The 18867-nt window shown below is 37.8% G+C and overlaps 1 protein-coding gene across 1 annotated transcript in view; it reads left to right on the forward strand.

The window, feature by feature from the left end:
* The window catches only part of LOC113997865 (collagen alpha-3(IV) chain), a gene marked incomplete at its 5' end in the record, with an annotated part of 41536 nt that extends 23290 nt beyond the window's left edge, over positions 1–18246 (forward strand). Inside the window, 20 exons of the mRNA XM_039384953.1 lie at positions 935–1024; positions 1609–1743; positions 2435–2533; positions 3620–3709; positions 4082–4221; positions 5011–5137; positions 5408–5488; positions 6150–6248; positions 7194–7244; positions 8180–8365; positions 8573–8703; positions 9144–9216; positions 9843–9914; positions 10037–10156; positions 10985–11083; positions 11668–11880; positions 12504–12681; positions 13689–13803; positions 15093–15265; positions 15522–18246. Coding sequence (XP_039240887.1) covers positions 935–1024; positions 1609–1743; positions 2435–2533; positions 3620–3709; positions 4082–4221; positions 5011–5137; positions 5408–5488; positions 6150–6248; positions 7194–7244; positions 8180–8365; positions 8573–8703; positions 9144–9216; positions 9843–9914; positions 10037–10156; positions 10985–11083; positions 11668–11880; positions 12504–12681; positions 13689–13803; positions 15093–15265; positions 15522–15606 — 2357 coding nt within the window. The remainder of the gene's footprint in view (positions 1–934; positions 1025–1608; positions 1744–2434; positions 2534–3619; positions 3710–4081; positions 4222–5010; positions 5138–5407; positions 5489–6149; positions 6249–7193; positions 7245–8179; positions 8366–8572; positions 8704–9143; positions 9217–9842; positions 9915–10036; positions 10157–10984; positions 11084–11667; positions 11881–12503; positions 12682–13688; positions 13804–15092; positions 15266–15521) is intronic.
* Positions 18247–18867: the final 621 nt, after the last annotated feature.

Genomic DNA, 18867 nt, shown 5'->3' on the forward strand with positions numbered 1-18867 from the left:
CTACATGGAAAACTTCCTTAAATGACGAGCATATTTTGAAGATGTTGTGAAACTATGGAATTTTCTGTAACAGTCTTCTTTGAACACTTTTACATTTTTTCCTGTACAGTAATATCCTTGCAGTAGGACATGAAATACTTAGCATTCAAAGCAACTCCTCAGCATAATGGAAGTGTAAAGCATTTTGTTCTTTTTCAGCATCCCTTTTCAAACAGATAGCTTGTAACGCCATCTTTGTCTTAAAAAGCAAGTTCAGACCTTGAGTCTGACAGAGTTGAGTCAGATCAAGCTCCATCACTAATAATTTTAAATAAAGTAAGTAGCCCCTGTAGGGTTGACTTGGATTTGTTTGGGTTTTTCTCAGAAATGTGTTCAAATTCAATTTGAAGAATAAAATAAATCAGTCACGTAATGCTTTATATTTCTTATAAAGATTTTCCCTTAGTATCACACCATTACTCTGTGGGAAGGAGATGGTACATACCTTTTTATAGAGAGAATCTGTAAAAACTTATGTTAAATATGTAGCCCTTGGCTCAGTTATGCAAACACAGACCTCTGCTGTCCTTTGAGGGGAGTTGTCGTGTCCCAGCTGGCCTTCAACTCCTGAGCCAGAAAGGGTTGTCTTTCCCATACATCTCATGACAGATCTCCCATGCCTGTTGGTTGTCTCAGTCATTGTCCTCACTGTCAGTTATTTCATTCATTGATAGAAGCTGTTGCAGCTACCAATTTATGTAGTTTGGGAGTTGTAAATCCCATTCCTGTGGTTAAAGATGGGAAAACTGGCTTGGACAGTTGCAGAAATTGAGATAAAAAATAAAATAAGCAATTAAACACTGAAATTACAGACATATGTGTAGTTTTCTAAAGTAATGTTCTGTTTAGCTGATCAAATACTAACAAATATGTTCCAATTGCTTCAATTCCACAGGCTCAAGGGGAGAGCCAGGTGTAATGGGCCTGTTAGGAATTCCTGGACCCCCTGGTGTGATGGGAAGACCAGGCAACCCTGGTATCAGAGGCAAGTAACTATAGTATCTGCCTTCATTATTACTTAGAATATAGGAACTTCCATGCTGAAGTTACTCTTGTGATCCATTTTGATGTGTATTATCACTCCTGAGTACACACGTCATACTGCAATTACTGGAATGTCTTTGAGCCTTGGTAAATCTTTATCTTCTCTATGTGTGCAGTCTGCAGACTGAATGACAACATTGTATTTTTTTTTAGCAGTTTTGACTTGCCACCTTTTCTGTTTCATTGGTATCTGTAAAAGTGGCTGGTGATTTGCTAAATAAACAGCAGAGAGCTTTTTGCTCTATTCTTTCCATTCCATAAGGATATCATTATTATATCTATTGAACAGATACACAATTATATGTATATTCAGTATGAGAAATCCTTACCATCTCTTACCATAATCTGTACTCAGAGCTGTTTTATTGATGATAGGAGCAGTTAAGGTAGTTTAAGTTGTTGATTTGGAATGTATATTTACATGTGTAAATTACAATTGCCCTTGAAGATTGGCTGTTACTTTGCTTCATTTATTATATCATCTAGTCAGGTTTCTTCAGAACATTTCATTCTGTTTTCCTGCAGGCTCTCCTGGCTTCCCAGGAATAAAGGGAAGAAAAGGGTTTCTTGGAGAAAAAGGTGAACCAGGTGATAAAGGTTTTCCTGGACCATCTGAGACCTTGGTTGCTATTGGGGATAAAGGAGAACGAGGCTTAAAAGGTACACATTCATTGTGCTGTCAGTCAAAACTAATCAGGGCTGTCATTTATGTGGCAGTTCCAGTGGACTCTTAAACATGGAACAAACTGATTCTACTATTGAGAGTATTCACATGGCTTTGAAATAATTATTGCTAAACACTGTAACTGCCTTCTTATTTATGGGATAATTGGATATTACACTGAATATTTATTTCCATTTTAACAAGCCCATATTCCTTTAAAAAACCTCTTATTTTAATGCTATACCGGTAATAACATGTCAGTAGTACCAGGAGGCTTATATTCATATATGCTATAGATTGATGTTTTTACACATTTAGTATCCTGTGCACAGAAAGGGGTGCACTTCCCAACTGGATTTTGGATCGCAAAGATATTGAATCTGCTCAGAAATACTTGACAGTCAGAAGAATTCCTTTGTTTGCAATATTAATATGGACTCTCTGTATATGAGTTGTACATGCTTAACTAATTCTATCTGGCTTTTTGTGCCAATGTTTTCCTATGGAAGCTGTCAGAAGGCATTAAAAGTGAGCTTGTTTTTTGCTTATGTGTTCAGAGTGAAAAACCTATGCTCTGCTTCTGTTTCATTAGCTTTAAGAGTGATAAAATTTTAAACTTTGCTTAAAACTTACTTTCTAAGATGTTGTTTTGTATTATTTTTTTTTGGTAATGAAACTTTGTTTTAGGAGTTCAAGGAAGAATGGGTCTAAGGGGAGAAAAAGGAGATGTCGGTGTGCAAGGTCTCCCAGGTCTTGATGGGTCTGAAGGAATACCTGGTCTCCCAGGTATGGAATATGTATATTGAAAATTCCTGTGTCATGTGGACAGTGAGATACTGCTGACTCTGCACATCAACTTGGCTCCAGAAGCAGCACCATCTTCTCTCTATTAACTCTGCAACCTTTCTGAGAATCCTGAAACAGCAATTTCAAAAACTGCTCTTTGAAAGTCACAGCAGCGACCACCAAATGATGCTTTGCTCTCTTTCAAATACAGACCACTGTTTGGAGTGACAAACAGAAAATAATATTAAATCTTGAATAACAATAGTTTTAAAATCTAAAAGCTGATGAAGCCAATGAATAAAAATTGATATTTATAAAAGGTGGAGTTTGAATTACCGATATTATTTAAAAATAATTCTAAAATATCAACATTGCAATTGTGCACAAAAATATTTTAGAAGCTTGTTTAATTTCAGACTAATTTTTCCTTTTCAAAGACTACATGTTTGGCTTGTATTTTGAAATTTTGCAGATTTGCAGTGAAAAGCAGATTTAAAAATGAGAGGCATTGCTAGTACTCTGGAATTTAGAGAGAAAGTTCAAAAACATTCTAGATTAATCTGAATGCTAATTTAGCCAAATTAATTTAAAGATAAGTGACTGGGGGAAAAAAGTGCCTAAATCACACTCAGGAGGTTTTTATTACATACTACTCATGAGAAATCCATAATGAATGAGTAATAATGTGTTGTGACATGCCCAGAAACCAGACTGAACTGGAGGTAACAAGGAAAGAAGAATACAGTGCACAAATACAAATCCATGATCTTGATCAAATTCTGCAAAAGTATATTTCAGTTCCTGCCCCGAAGTGCTGAGGAATTTTAATTAATAATAAATTTTATTAATATTAAATATTAATTTTAATGTTGATACATAAGGTGTTTATTATTTCCTTGACCTTCTGACAACAACAATGATAATTTTATCTGTGTCTGGGGCAAGAGGCTGCATGTTGATTATTTATAAAATAGTAAAATACCAAAAGAGGGGTGTGGTAGAGGATTTGTATTCATGACAGCTCTAACAGCCAGCCAGTGTCTAAAGCAATCATGGGAAGATGACACTTATTTCTTCATCTTGCAGGTGTCAAAGGATTTATGGGTCTTCCAGGGATTCCTGGAGAACATGGATTTCCAGGTGCACCAGGAGACAAAGGGTTCATGGGAATTCCAGGTAATTTTCTGTCAAGCCATATTACAAGTTCATAAAGCTGAATAGAAGCATTTGCACAGGTCTGAGCTGGGAACACCACACAATACTTAGACTGGGATTTATTCTTTGCAGTACCTATAGACTGGCCACCACCCCAGCATTTGCAGAATGAAGTTCTCCCTCTCTCTCTAAATCAAACAGAACTCCTTTAATTTATATATTGTTACAAAAAAGAAGCTATTTTTAATATGTTTAGAAATAAAAACACTGGCTCTGTAAATTACTTCATTGAAGAATTAATATCTGAATATATGAGCAGTAGTTCACAAACACAAGGTGTGATATGCAATTATGATCCCTTTAAGAATCATATCAATATCTGTATTTTTCCAGGTCCAAAAGGGCAGAAAGGATCTCCAGGCTTTCCAGGACCATCAGGTGACCCTGGGCTACCAGGCTACGGTGGCTTTCCAGGTGACAAAGGAGATCCTGGGTACCCATCTGTTGGGCCTCCAGGAGAAGCTGGTCCAAAGGTATGCAGTGGAAATATTGTCCTGTTAGGCAATGAGCAGAGCCTTTGACTATAGAAACAGAACAGCATGTAAGCAAGAGCTACAGAGTTTGCAGAAGTAGATTATTTGTTAGTGACATGAAATACGAAAATTCTGTTGTGTCATTACTTAGGAGAAGTTTTTTAATTCATCACACTTCACTTTTTTTTTTTTGTGCAAAAATATCTTATTTGTAAAGATGGAACATCTTGGAAATAACTTTGTTTCTGTAAAAGTTCCTCATCCATTAAGAACAAGGACTTGCACTGAAAAAGTCAGCAGTAGGAATACTTGTACATTAAAAATCATCTTATTAAATGCCACAGTTTTGTAATCTAAACTTGTACTGGTTGGTTTTGAAAGTTTAGTAATATGCTTGCACAAGATTATTTTTTTCCTTAGCAAAATATGTTACATTCAGTATATATTACATTCAGTCATATATGCTGCAGATAAGTAGGAATATATGTTTAGATCAAAAGAGGAGCTGTTAGAATAAAATTGAAGGGAAATCTGCATGCCAGTGAAAATACCTGAAGACAGAACTTGGTTTATACAGGTTAAAGATAGATCTTTGTTTCTTAGCTATGTCTAAAGGATTAGTGGTATTATGAGAAGATCTCATATTAGTCTGCTTTGATTTTTGTCTAAAAGACATGATTACACAACCTTTAAAATTACATGTGATTCTTCTGTTGTTCAAATATGGAATGGAATGTATTTAATGTAATGTGACTTTTTACCTGTTTGTGTGCAATTGCTGTTTCTCAGGGAGATCCAGGTCCTCCAGGAGTTCTTGGCAGCAAAGGAGAAAAAGGATCCCAGGGTCATCCAGGACGTGAAGGAGCACCAGGACCACGTGGGATCAGAGGGGAAACTGGAGGTGCAGGAATCCCAGGTATGGGGTATTTTGGAGGAGTGGGGAGCTGGTGACATGCTGGTGGAAGAAATTTCTCAGTAAGCTCCACAGAGTGCTGTGGGGTGGCACATTTATATTGGACTGCTGGAACCTACCCAGCTCCTTTGTGGGCAGTGCAGCCAGGCCAGCTGATGTCTCCTAGATCCCTTTTTCAGCTGGCACCAGCTGAAATGACAGCAAAGCTCTCGATCTGAGTCTGCATCTAGTGATAATGCCTCTTCTCCTCTCCCACACTCTTTGTTCTTCCAGGAAAGTGTGGACCCCCCGGAGATACCGGTGCTAAAGGACAGCAGGGCCACCCAGGACAGCGGGGCGTTCCGGGCCCTCCTGGTATGGTGTAGAGCATCTCTCCTGAATCACTGCCCCCTGGTTTGGGATTTTATTTCAACTTGAGGTTTTGTTTACCTCCTCTGGTTCCAGATAAGGTTTTTAACAGCCAGTTTTCAATGTTATCAGTTCAACTGAGGCAAGAAGCTTTAATTTTGTTTCAGTACTGGAAAGCTTTTTTGTCCTTTTTTATTTTTTAATATATATCCAGAGGTCTCAAGGTGTGATACGCACACAATTATAAGAAAGGTTTGCTCTACCTCCTAAAAGAGAATAATAAGCTAAGATATAGCTAGATGAGGAGAAGAAAATTAGAGTAGAAAGAGGAGACAAAGTTGTAGTTGTTTGTTGAAGAAACAACTAAAACAGAATTAAAAATATACCTAAGGGACAGTGTGTAAATATACAGCAACAGAGAGGTAGGTATGCATTGCAGGCTTTATTATGCTTGTGAAAATAGTGGGGGTGTTGAATCCATTGAAGTCCAGTGAGCTCAATAAAAACTATATGCTGCTCTTTACCAGTGTTTATATACCAACACATCTTTGGTATCTTTGAAGTAGCTGAACTAATTAAATTTTAATAAAAGGGAGTCATGTCTTTTCCCACTGACATGCAGAATAATGGAAGTGAAAATGGCATCGTGGTCTGTTGTAATTCACAGGTGCTGTTGGAGTCCCTGGAAAAAACGGACTTGTTGGTGAAAGAGGTAGTCAAGGTCAGGATGGTATGCCTGGTCCCCCAGGAGCAAAAGGAGAACCAGGTAACACCACTAAAATATTTTCATTCTATTTTACAATTGGTTTTTTTTCTGCAATTAATCTGACAAGGATTATTTGGGAAGGAATAATAAGGAGCTTCTGTGGAGCCAAAGATAAGTTTATAAGTAGGTTATTCACAGGTTTTTCTATGTAATTATTGTACATGCTCTGTAATAAATACTCTATTATACATGTGATTAGTGCTAATGTCACCTGAAACTGTTAATGTCTGCAAGAGTCAAAGTATTGCTGTTAACAATTCTTATGTGTTTAAAGAGATTAAAAGAACCAAAGCCCTTTTAAAGGAGTCTTCTGTCTTACATGGAAATAAAATGAATCACAGTGTTTCCTTACATGAATAGTGAAGGTTTCCATGACAAGGACCTTGGATTGTAAAACATTCTATTTAAATGTCACTCCTGATGTGAACCTTGTCCACAGATAGATTTAGTCCTCTACTGAATTCTGACAGAAAATGTTTTCACATTTTACACTGAAAATGTTTCTTTGCCTATTAGTATAAGAGGATACTGAGAAGACATTCATAGTATTTAGAAAATTTTTTTATAATAACTTCGAAGTAATCACTGTTAATGTATTTTCTTCTGTAGGTAATTACATTTATTTTTCTGTTTTTCTTGATAATTAACTTAAATGCAGGGGGGTTTCTGTTTTTTAATTTTGAAAAGAAGACAAAGCTTATTATTGTAGAATGTACCTCAAATATGATTGAACAATAAGAGGTCCTACTACAAAGAAAAACTTAAAAATTAAATTTGTGTTTCTGTAGAGAAGAAATGGAAATAATGAATTATATTTTACATATAACCAAACCCTACATTTTTATTCAGTAAATTCTGAATAAATGTATGAAATAGTAGACAACTGTGATGTTTTCTAACAATTATTTAGGACTTAATGTGACTAATGTGACTAATATTTTGTAGGAGCACCAGGGAGAGGCATCCCTGGCCTTCGAGGTATTCCTGGTCGTAGAGGTGAGTTGGCTTTTCAAAAAGCAAACCCTTAATTTATAAATGCCCAAATCAGCATCTTTTAAGTCAAATCCTGCTTTCAGATGCTTGAAATGGCACTAAGAGTGTCAGAGGAAGCCAAGAGTTATTCTGTGTTTTTGATCTGTGGTTTGGTCCTATATATTAAATGTCAAGAGTTGTTGCTTGTGAAGTTTAGACTACTGTAAAAGGGAAATAAAAAATCTGAATTTTATGGTCTTGTGAAGGTGACATACACATTCTAGAGCTTTTGAAATGTTATTATGATACATAATTTGATTAATAGAGTATACCCCCATGCAAACAGAAGGTGGTGCTGAATACTAAGCATACTCTCAGGAAGCTGCAGTGATTGCATTTTAATTTTGTTTATCTTCCTTTTTATATTGATGAACAGTTGACTGAGGGGATTCTTCACATTTTTTATGTTTTGCATTGTGCTGGTAGAAATCCATGGATTTGCTTTACTTTAAAAAAGTAAATTTAAAGCACTTCAAGATCAGCTTCAGAACAATATCCCTTTGGAGTAGTCTCTTATTTTGTTGTATTCATATTGATGCTCCTACCTGGAATTCAGTTTAAAAGAATTTGTTAATTCTGATCTACATAGAAGCATTTCTTCTACTTATGCATCAATAAATATTCTCTTCTTTGGTCTTTCTACTCTTCTCTCAAGTTTATTCCTTGGTATGAGCAATCTCTGAAGTGGAGTTTTAAAATAAACAAACCACAGTGTGTACACTGCCTTGCAGTGAGTCCTGTGTTCTCACAACTGCTTTTCTTTAGGTGGCCCTGGGGACTCCATACTAAAAACAAAGGCTGAATTCCACCTTTGTGCTATAGGAAACACATATTCTGAGTAGTCACATCACCTCATCATCTTGACAGCACTGCCAAAATGTAACATTTATCCTTTGCAGGGATCAAGGGGGACATGGGGCTGCCTGGTTTCCCTGGGCCTCCAGGTATGAAAGGCCATCCAGGTGATCAAGGACCCATTGGCCCTCCTGGCTTAGTGGGGTTACCTGGATTTCAAGGCCCAACAGGCATGGCAATCACTGGCCAAAAAGGCAACAGAGGAATTGCTGGTGCACATGGAAGACCAGGTGTGTTGTTATAACTCCTTATTTATCTGAAATTATGTAATTGAAAGCAGAAGTTAGCCTGTCCAGAATCATTCCTTGGAAATCACTGAGATGGGGTGGTAAACATGAGTATCATTATGGAGCCACTGAATGTTTCCCTGTGTTGCATGTAATCTGTGTGCAAAGCTGTTGGCAGTAGCCTTTACTTACTCTGATGTTTCTGTACAGGTGCTCCTGGTTTTCCAGGGCTTCCTGGTCTTTCCACTCCCAGCATAAAAGGAAGCAAAGGTGTCAGAGGAGCGGATGGAATACCAGGGCCAACTGGCCCAGCTGGTGACATTGGCCCTCCTGGTCCAAAAGTCAGTGAAAGGAATATTGCTTGTTTCTTACTGCATTGATAATTTGTTCTTACCATGAAAATAATACCCATGATGATAAAAAAAACCTCAAAACCCACAACCAACAACAAACCCACCTCCACCCCTCACGTATCTTTAAAAGAAAACTTGTAATGGAGGGAAGACCAAAATAAATATGAGAAGTAGGTTTTATGGATTTTAATGGACAAAAAAGAAATTTTCTTGAATTTCTGGCATGTCATTTCCTTGGCTGTTCTCTATTACAGAATAATGTGAACAAAAACATAATTATTCCTAACATGCTCAAAAATGGAGCAGATAATTCTAGTTGCAGCATATTCTGTGAACATAATGCTTTGAATATTCAGAACAAAAAGAAAATGTACTTCATAGTGTGCAAATGCTGCTCCTGTTTATTATTGATGTTATCTGATTTGCAGGGAATAGAAGGTAGATCAGGCTATCCTGGTGCCATAGGGAACCCTGGATTTCTTGGATTCCCGGGTGTAAAAGGTATTCATATATTTATTATGTACACTTCTGTGTGTCAAAAACAAGCATTTACATGTGGTGTTATAATATTATTTGTTAAACAGTATGAGGAGTGGTTCTAGAGACATGAGGTTTTGCCATGAAGATCAGAGTATAGGTGAGCTCCAAATGGAAGCACTCACTACAAGAGTGTTTTCATTGAGGTACATCCTATGGATGTGTCCAAATTGAATTTCAAACACTTGAAAAACTACACAACACTCTTAAAGCTTTCAGCATAACTGACTAGGGTTAAAAGGAGTTGAGCTGCACTTGAAGGCAGCACTTGACCTGTAAATTCAATGACAGAAACATATGAGGTAGACAGGGTATAGCTGAGATTTTAAATTAGGTTTATGTGACCAGCCATTGTATAAAGACAGGCACGACAACACCTCCTCATAAATGGAGTACACTTGACCTATGAATTCTACAGTAACAGCAGAGATGAAGAAGTCCAGTTCACATTTCAGATGAGTCTGTAGGCTGTGTTACCCTTTGGGAACTTTGCATGGATCATGCAGGACCCTTCAATAAGCCTCTGAAACTTTGACAGTTGTTTTGACATTTTAAACCAGACAGATGTATCTTCAATTTTCTTTTTTTAGGAGAAAAGGGGAATCAAGGGCCCCCTGGACCACAAGGTGCAGAAGGGCCAAGGGGACCAAAGGGCCAGCATGGTAACCAACCCTTCTCCTTCCAATACCAGCTGACTTAAATTGATTTGTTTTGTTTTGTTTTGTAGTTTGTTTGCTTTCTTTTAATGTAAAGCAATAGGTCTTCTACATATTTTTGCTCCTAGGTCTTCCTGGAGTTACTGGGAGAGTATTCTCCATCCCAGGAAGCAAGGGTCCTCCTGGACTGCCGGGAATGCCAGGAACACCAGGTGATCAAGGAATTCAAGGGATTCCTGGACTACCAGGTGATCTGTATTTTTATTTCTGTGCATGTTTATATGTGCTGCTTAGTGGAACATTTTGGTTTGGTGGGAAAACATGCTTCTGCATAGAAAATTGACATGTCTTTAAAAAAACCTCACCATATTTAAAAATAGCTTTTTGTACCTTGTTAACACCCTTATATTTATAACTTGTCCCATTCCACCTGCCCTCCTCCCTTGCAGTGAATAAGTGAGTTTGTCCCTCAACATAAGCCTAAGCAACAGTGCAATAATAAGTAAACTTGGATCAAAACATTCACTGTTTTCATAAACCAGAACCATGCTCAGGATGTTTATCATTTTGTGGGGGAAATGACCACATGTAATAAAAGTCTAGATAATAAAAGTTCTAGATGTGCTACAAAGCGATTGTGTCTGTCACAGTCTGGGAGTGGGAAGGTTAAGGAGAGGCTGGTTACTTTTCCATTGGCACCAGAAGTGAAGCCTGCCAGAGCTGTGAGGAATGGGGCAGCAAGGAGCAGGTAGGATGAGGTGGATGTGCAGGGAGTACTTGGCCACCCTTCCCAGTACCACAGCTTTGCCCCCCACAGGAAGGGAGTTCTTCAGGGGGCAGACTTGCTACATGGCATTCTTCTTTAGTACATTTAATGTTTCCTTATAATCTTTCTGGTAGGAAATATGATGGCAGTAGCACTGCAGACAGTCTCAAAACCTAGTAAACTCATGCTGATATTTTTATTCTAATACAGCTACATTTATGTGGGGATTTTAACATTATTTTCCAACAGTTATTAAAATCTAGAGTAACTACTGCTACATGCTTCTGGTTTTTCGTTGATTCCAATTTAGGACCTAAAGGAGTAAAAGGTCTACCAGGAAATTTCGGTCATCCAGGTCATCCAGGACTACCTGGTCCAAAAGGAGACAGGGGATTTCCAGGAGAAAGAGGTACAGCAAAGCAGATATCTCTCTTAGATTGGCACTACTGAATTTACAGATAAACTGTATTGCTGATTTCTGTAAATCTTTCTTTTTGCCTGTATTGAGATTCTGTAACATTTAAGTAGCTGTAGGGCCACAAGCACATGTAAGCACATTCTTAGTTTTTAACAGAGGCATGTTCACAACTGAAATAATAATTTACAAAAATATGCCTTGACTGTGCTGCTCTGTTATTAATCACATCTGTTTATTCACTTGAAATCCCTAGGTTTTGGAGTGCCTTTTTACTACATCAAAATAGAACTAAATGTTTTTATTCAGGCATGACAAAATGTTTTTAAGCTATTTTTTGTAAAAATGGCCATGGTTCTTTAAAATACCTCACTATTTCATGAAACTACACGGTGTAAAGCTACCTGAGCTAGGTCTGAAAGAGTTATTATATCTAGCAACAAATACTACCAATTTTCAAGTTGTATCTTCTTACTGATAAATTTTTATTTGTTTTCAAATGATTTCACTAATTTAAATGAAGTGAAAATTCAAACAAAATGATAATTTTTGCAATCATATTTATTTCCCCTCCACAGGACAACCTGGACTGATTGGCTTTCCAGGTCTACAGGGGTTACCTGGATCACCAGGTACTATCATTGCTGGTCCAACAAGAAGAGGTTTTATCTTTACCCGGCACAGTCAGACAACAAAGATTCCTTCGTGCCCACGTGGGACATCCCAGATCTATGTTGGCTATTCCCTGCTTTTTGTCCAAGGAAATGAACGAGCACATGGACAAGATCTTGGTACTGTATTAGTAAAAAAATTCAGATCCTTTTTTTAGAGTCCAGTAATGCTAAGTTGTCATGAGACCAAACTTACAGTAAGTGTCCCAGATGAACATTGGTGTCAACCATCTGTCGCCAGCGATCTGCTGCTCTGAGACAATTCAGCAATCATGGCTTGAAAGACCCCTTTCTTTCCAGCACTCCTATATTCCATTAGAGGTTTTGAGGAAGAATTATGGATGGATGTCTAGTATAAATGTTCCCAATGTTTGCACAGGATCTGAGGGAGTATCTTGCATTTTCGGAGACTAAATGGGATGCTGAAAAATGTGTGAAAAATGTCACCAGAAACTTCTGCTAAAGCAGCTGAATTCCTATCACTGTGTCAAGGACTGTCAAGGACCATTCAAGAACATATTATTTTAACAGATTTTGTTCTTACCCCTTGTTTTTTATATAGATATTTTTATATAAACCATAAGCATGTTACTTTCAGATAATTCTACTGTACAGACACTTTTTATAGACCAGCTGCTTTAATTCCTACTGTAGTGGATTGGGTGCCATTGTGTGGCTCTTCTGTTTGCTGCACTAAATATAACCTCCAGTCTGTCACAAACCTCTCCTCCTTTGTCTTTTAGGAACAGCTGGCAGCTGTCTGCAGAGATTTACCACTATGCCATTCCTATTCTGCAGCCCCAATGACGTTTGCAGCTTTGCCTCTCGCAATGACTATTCCTACTGGCTGTCCACTGCGGTGGTAATGCCCCCAGACATGGCACCTATTTCTGGCAGGGCACTGGAGCCCCATATAAGCAGGTAAGAGGATCAGAATTTCAGCTCTTCTGCCCTGGAACCACAAAGACATCATAAATTGTTTTGAGTAGCAAAGGTCTTAGGCAAAGACGTGCCCATCTCAGCCAGTACAAGCACTGACTTCAAAAACCTGATTTTTGATTACTCACCTAAATATGTCAAATATGCAGTGATACTGTAGAAAAGTTAGAATACAGCTGGGGTCCCATCACAGAGCCTATTCTATGCCAACACAAGAAGATGGCACAGTCCTACTGATTGCAGTGATATTGTTTTTAAAACCCTATCATTTTGTATATCAGAGGCAGACTAAAATGAAATAAAGACATGTTATTTTACAATACAGTACAAATCAAGCTCTGCTTTCAATTATAAGTGATATGTTTACTGTAGTTGGTGAAGAACATTGTGAGCTGGGACTAAAGGGTCTCTGCTATGAAACATCCTTGTGCAAGTGTGGCCCTTTCTCGTTGCTTAGAGCATGTGAGAAGGATGAAGAGCAACTTAACAGAAAAAGCTCTAAAAGCATGAAAGGCCTAGAGCAGCAAAATCCAAAATGGGAAGGCATCTGTCCTACCCTACCCAGTTGTTGCAATCTGGTAGCTCAGCTTCACAGTTTCCTCATTTAGGAAATAAAGATTACTTTTTCTAAATTTTAGCAAATAAATGTACAGAACTTTCATCTAAACCACAGCAACATAAAGTAGTGAGCACATGAAAAAGGTAAAATTTCACTTGTTACTTCATTAAAGGCAAAATTAGGAAGCTCAAATGTTCTGGGATTAATTCCCATCTTAAAACAATTTTTTGTCTGGTGTTACTCATAGGGATTACAAAGCAATTGCAAAATGAGGTATATTGGTTACCTTCCATTTACTTACCTCCTCTTTAAACAGAGAAAACCTGTATGAGTTGTAACATTTACAGCAAGCCCTGCCATGAGGTAGCTACTGAGAAATTGTTCTGCTTTCATGTTTTCCCTCATATCTGTACTGTGCTCACCTTCACAGGTGTGTTGTGTGTGAAGGAGCTGCAATGGTAATAGCAGTTCACAGCCAAACAACTGCAGTTCCTGCATGTCCAGAAGGCTGGATATCTCTCTGGAAGGGTTTTTCTTTTGTAATGGTAAGGATATAATGATTTGATTTATTAGTTTTATGTCCTCAGATTTTCATTGGTGTTTCCAGCTGTTCATAGCTCATTTGTTTCTTAATCATTGTTAAATTTTTTTATGCCTTTGCCAAGAAGTAGACAATAATTCTATTAATTCTTATTCAATTCCAAAAGCATAGAAACAACTATTCTGATGTGTCCTCAGAAATAGGTGGCAGGAGGAAAAAGGGAAAAGATGAAAATGGGAACTGTAGGACTTTAGTCTGACAAAATTAACTGCATGCACTCATTTTCATATGTCATGTTAAGATCTAGGAGACAGAGTTGGAGAGTGGAGTGGTTAAACTGGTGCTGAACACAAAAACACAGAAATAACTGACCTACTTGTATGCCAGGAAGTTCTTCAAAAAACCGGAACTTGGGACTGAACACAGAAAGCTAAAATCAGAAAAGCAAAAAACTGCCTCAGCAATTTTGATGCCATAATGAGATAGGAGTGAAGAAAGTTCGTAATGTGACTGCAAATTGAGAATTAATTATGGGAATAAAGGTGTATCTATACTAGAGGATGTAGCACTTTATCTTTGTTATTCATGCCTGTGAAATGTCATAGACATGTCAGCAAATGAACATAAAAGACAGAATTAAAAAAAAAACAACTTTTTTTTTTTTATGAATTAAAGTCCTTTTAGGACTAGCGTGAAATTTTTGTCTGTCCTCCAATTTGGCTCTAAGTAGTAATAATAATAATAAACTTGGAAAAGAATAAGAGAATTTTTGCAGCATCTGGTTAAAATAATTTGCTTGTTTCCAACATCAGCAAAATTGAATGGTATTTTCTAGCCAATTTTCTAATGTCATAAATTATTTTAGAGCTATTTCTACAAGCATTTACCAACATCAGAGAAGGGAAATGCTTTTTTTGCCTTTTGTGTTTCAAGAAGCAATCAGTGCAACAAAAAATATGAAAACATACACCCACCCATTTGGCTTATTTGTGATTTATTTACTGTAGTCCTCAACTGTACAGAAGCCAGATACTTTCTAGTCTTTGCAATGGTTAGTTTCATGCCTTTTCATGCAGCAGAAAAAGGACTTGAGAAATGCCATAAATGTTTGAATTTTCATAAGGCTTCTGTGCTTCATTTTAAGTTTTATCAACCTAACCTGTGTTCAGTTTGGTTTCTCCAAGATACACCACAGAACATATGGTATGTTTTAGAAGGAGATTGGTTTTTTGCCTGCAGTTTACCAAAAGCTGCTGGACGAGTTCTCATTAAAAAATGCATTGTTGGTTCCAGTACACGAGTGCCGGCTCAGAAGCTTCTGGCCAAGCATTGGCATCTCCTGGATCTTGTCTGGAGGAATTCCGGGCCGTCCCATTCATAGAGTGTCACGGCAGGGGAACGTGCAACTACTACACAAATTCCTACAGCTTCTGGTTGGCAACGTTAAATCCAAGAAGAATGTTCAGGTAACTGTACTTCCCTGCATCCGTACCCCTCACACCCATGCTGCAAGTGCCTGAGGAGACACTAAGTGCTTGTGGGGGCTTCCTCCATAACTCTCCTCAGGGTAGACATCCCTCTTTGTTAGGTTCAGGGTCTGTAGCATGCAGATGCTTTCATAAGCCAAGGATTCCAAGGTTGCTGTCAATAATTCCATATCCAAAATTGCATCATCTCTCCATGTTTTTTAAAGAAAAAAATTAAATGTTTTCTTTCTTTTAGGAGACCAGTGCCACAGACTTTGAAAGCAGGAGAACTAGAAAATATCATCAGTCGTTGTCAGGTCTGCATGAAGAGACCAATCTAAACAGTGGCCACTCTTGATAGAACCTGAAACTCTGCTTTTATTACAAAAAATTGCCTAACTCTGAAGAGCTATAATTTATTAAAGTCCAGCTGCGTCTGGAGAGAAAATTATAAATTGCCAGTGCAGCACTGTGGTGAGGCAGGGCAACAGTTTGACTTTTGTGTTTGGCAAATGACAAAGCACTTTGTTGGAGGAAGCCTGTCAAGGCAATCTGCAGGGGCTTCTGCTGAACCGTGGCATTTCTGAGCTGCATCTCCATGATAAAACCACAGCATCACCAGATCTTTAATGAAAGATGTTAATGCTGCCTTGTGTCATGTGCTTTTCAAACAGCAAGACAAGCTAAAGCTCCTGTATCAGCTTACATATGTTCAGTGTTCCAAGTGGATATTTAAATAAGATGACAATCTGGCACTTATGAGCAATAGGGTTCAATAGGAAATATTTTCAGTGCACTTTTAACTATATGATGATTCCTTGAGAGTTGTTTTGGTTTGGTTTTCTTATCTAATAAACAAGTATCTCCCCACTTCCCTCACCCTTCCTCTGGCTGGCAAACAGGAATCTGATCTTTGTTGTATCACTGTGCTGATGATGGTTCCTGAGTGGCCAGGAGGGAGCACACCATGCACTGGACAGGCAGGACAGGGGGACAGGCACTGGCTGTGTCCTCCAGAGTGACTGTGGCTAAGGGCTGACTAATTGAAAGTGATGGAAAGTTTTCATTAGATTCCATGATTAGATCATGAGATCTTTTTAAGTTCCTCAAAAGCTGACAGTATTATGATCACATGCTTTCATCTCTCCCAAAGAAAAACTATTTACCATATCATAATTTTGGGTTCTGTTGGAAGTAACAATTACTGTATGGCTCAAGGGCTCCCGTGGCATTATGAGGTTATCACCCATCAGGATGTGATTTCTTTCTATTTTATTTTTAATAGATAACAAAATCTATAATATTTCCATTTTATAATAGTCCATATTTAAATATTTATCACAAATTATATTCTGTATTTAAATATTTATCATACATTTCTGAAATGAAACCATTTATTCCATCCAGACAAATGTATGCATCCAAAATTTTAAAAAAGACTGATATTTAAATTGTACCATCTAAGCACTGACTTATACAAGAGAATCCAACTGTAAATGAACATAAATACTTGAAAAGCACTTTCATTTACTCATATAACTTATATAAAATTGTAGCTCTGAAGTTTTTTTTTTAATATTTATAACATTGCACTTGCAAGGCTATTTAAAATTGTAATGTTGACATTTAAAATGTTAATATTTTTTAATACTTGCACAGCCTATCAGAATTCCAGTATTTAGTGTTACAGAAGAAGCTTAACTCATCTGAATAGTTCTGTAAATGCACCACTTAAATGTAGGGTCTAGCAATTCAGTGAAATAACCAAGATTTCTCATTTAGGTGTTTTTTAAGCCAGTGAAATTTTATATTGTTTCTGTTAAAATACTTGCATTGTGTTTGTCTGACTGTTTGAATTTTCAGTGTTAACCTAACTAAGACAAGGTTTTGTCTGTGTTCCATGCCAGTACCTTACGATGGAGCAAACGTGAGGATACCATTTACATGGACTGAATGGATATTTTAAAATTATTGTTTGCTTGAACAGTTGTAGCACTTCTGTTTGCAAGGTATAATTGTGAATTTGCAGGGTTTTATGAAGAATCTCTATGCAGATGCACTACTGATAAGAAGGCATTCATGTCAAGTTAATATTTAGTCCTTTATTTGAACCAGGCTTGGGGTTGAGGTTGTTTTCCTTAAAACAATCACATACTAGATTTTTCCATAAATGCTGAAGATTGCTTTAAATACTCAAAGCTAAAGACCACACCTGCTGCTCGTTAGGTTGTTGGGGTTTTAGTGGTTTCAGTGGTTTCTTTTTTTCATTAAGGCTCATTACAGTCACCCAAAGGCCCTTGTATATGATACACAGCCAATGACCTGGAAACCCTCATGTAAAACTTGCTAGTAAAATGCAGATTTGAGCACCTGAGGTTGAAGTCTGCTGGAAATGGCCAGCAGAGGATGATGTGTAAGGAGAAGGGAACAGATTGTGGTTTTAAAGTCCAAAAGGTAAGTTACAAAGGGTTATGTTTCACAGTATTGCACAGAACTGGAAGCGATGCCTTGCTCCCAGTTTTGTATTCAGCTGCTCACTTTTTGTGTGGCCTTCGACAAGTTACTAAAGAAAGATGTTCATAAATAGCTTTAGATTTTGATTGCTCAAGATCAGTCTTTCTTTCCAAAGCGTGAAATACAACTGCAGGGACACATGTTCGTCAAGCCTGGCATACTACAAGCTGGACACTGGAAATCAAATTAAAACTTGAAAAAAGTTGGTGTAAACCTCTCTCTGCAGATGCAGATCATGTTACTTCCCTACTGCTAACGATTGTTGTGAGGATTAGTTAACTCATGTCTGTAAATGCTTTGGGAGCCTTAACTGGAAAGGGCTGATGAGGTGCAAGGTGTTAATATATTGTACTGAAAGAATGGATGCATGAGAAATGGGAAATAATGAGCAAACCATGGGGGCTGTACTCTGCTAAATACAGCCAAATAAAAATATTTTGACTAAATAAAAGACCCATTTCCTGTTAGTTTTTTTTTTTGTTCTTTCCAGAGCTAATGATCTTGTCCACTACCTGTGCATACAAAAAAAAATTAGTGTCATCTGATTAAAAAACAATAGGTAGAATTTACCCTCAAAATGACACTCACTCTCTCCAACTTGGACTACACCAGAAGTTTAGCACTTCACTGTAATGCCCAAGCTGGATTTCTGCATGCTCTCTGTCTTCCTAGATATATTCCTACATAGGATGCTGTGATGACCTGTGGTTTTTTTCTTCTTATCAGCTGGTCCAGGGCTGCTGTGGATTTAGTCTGAGAACTGATAACTGATAATTGGTGTTGATACCACACTGATGTTTTGGTTGTTGCTCTGTAGTGCTTACTCTCAGTCAAGGACTTTCCAGTGTCCCATGTCTGCCAGTGAGGAGGTGCACAGAAAGCTGAGAGGGAGCATGGCCTGGACAGGTGCCCCAAATTTTCCATAGGGCAATTCCACACCATAGGATGTCATGCCTAGTACATCAACTGGGGAAGTTACCTGGATGGTGGATCAGGGACAGGCTTGGCAGTGGTCAGCAGGTGGTGAACAACTGTATTGCCTTCACTTGCCTTACTTGGGTTTTATCTCCTTCTCTCCCTCTCTCCTT

Source organism: Pipra filicauda, unplaced genomic scaffold (assembly GCF_003945595.2).
Source record: "Pipra filicauda isolate LSUMZ 115617 unplaced genomic scaffold, ASM394559v2 scaffold387_size670060_pilon, whole genome shotgun sequence".
Taxonomy (NCBI): domain Eukaryota; kingdom Metazoa; phylum Chordata; class Aves; order Passeriformes; family Pipridae; genus Pipra; species Pipra filicauda.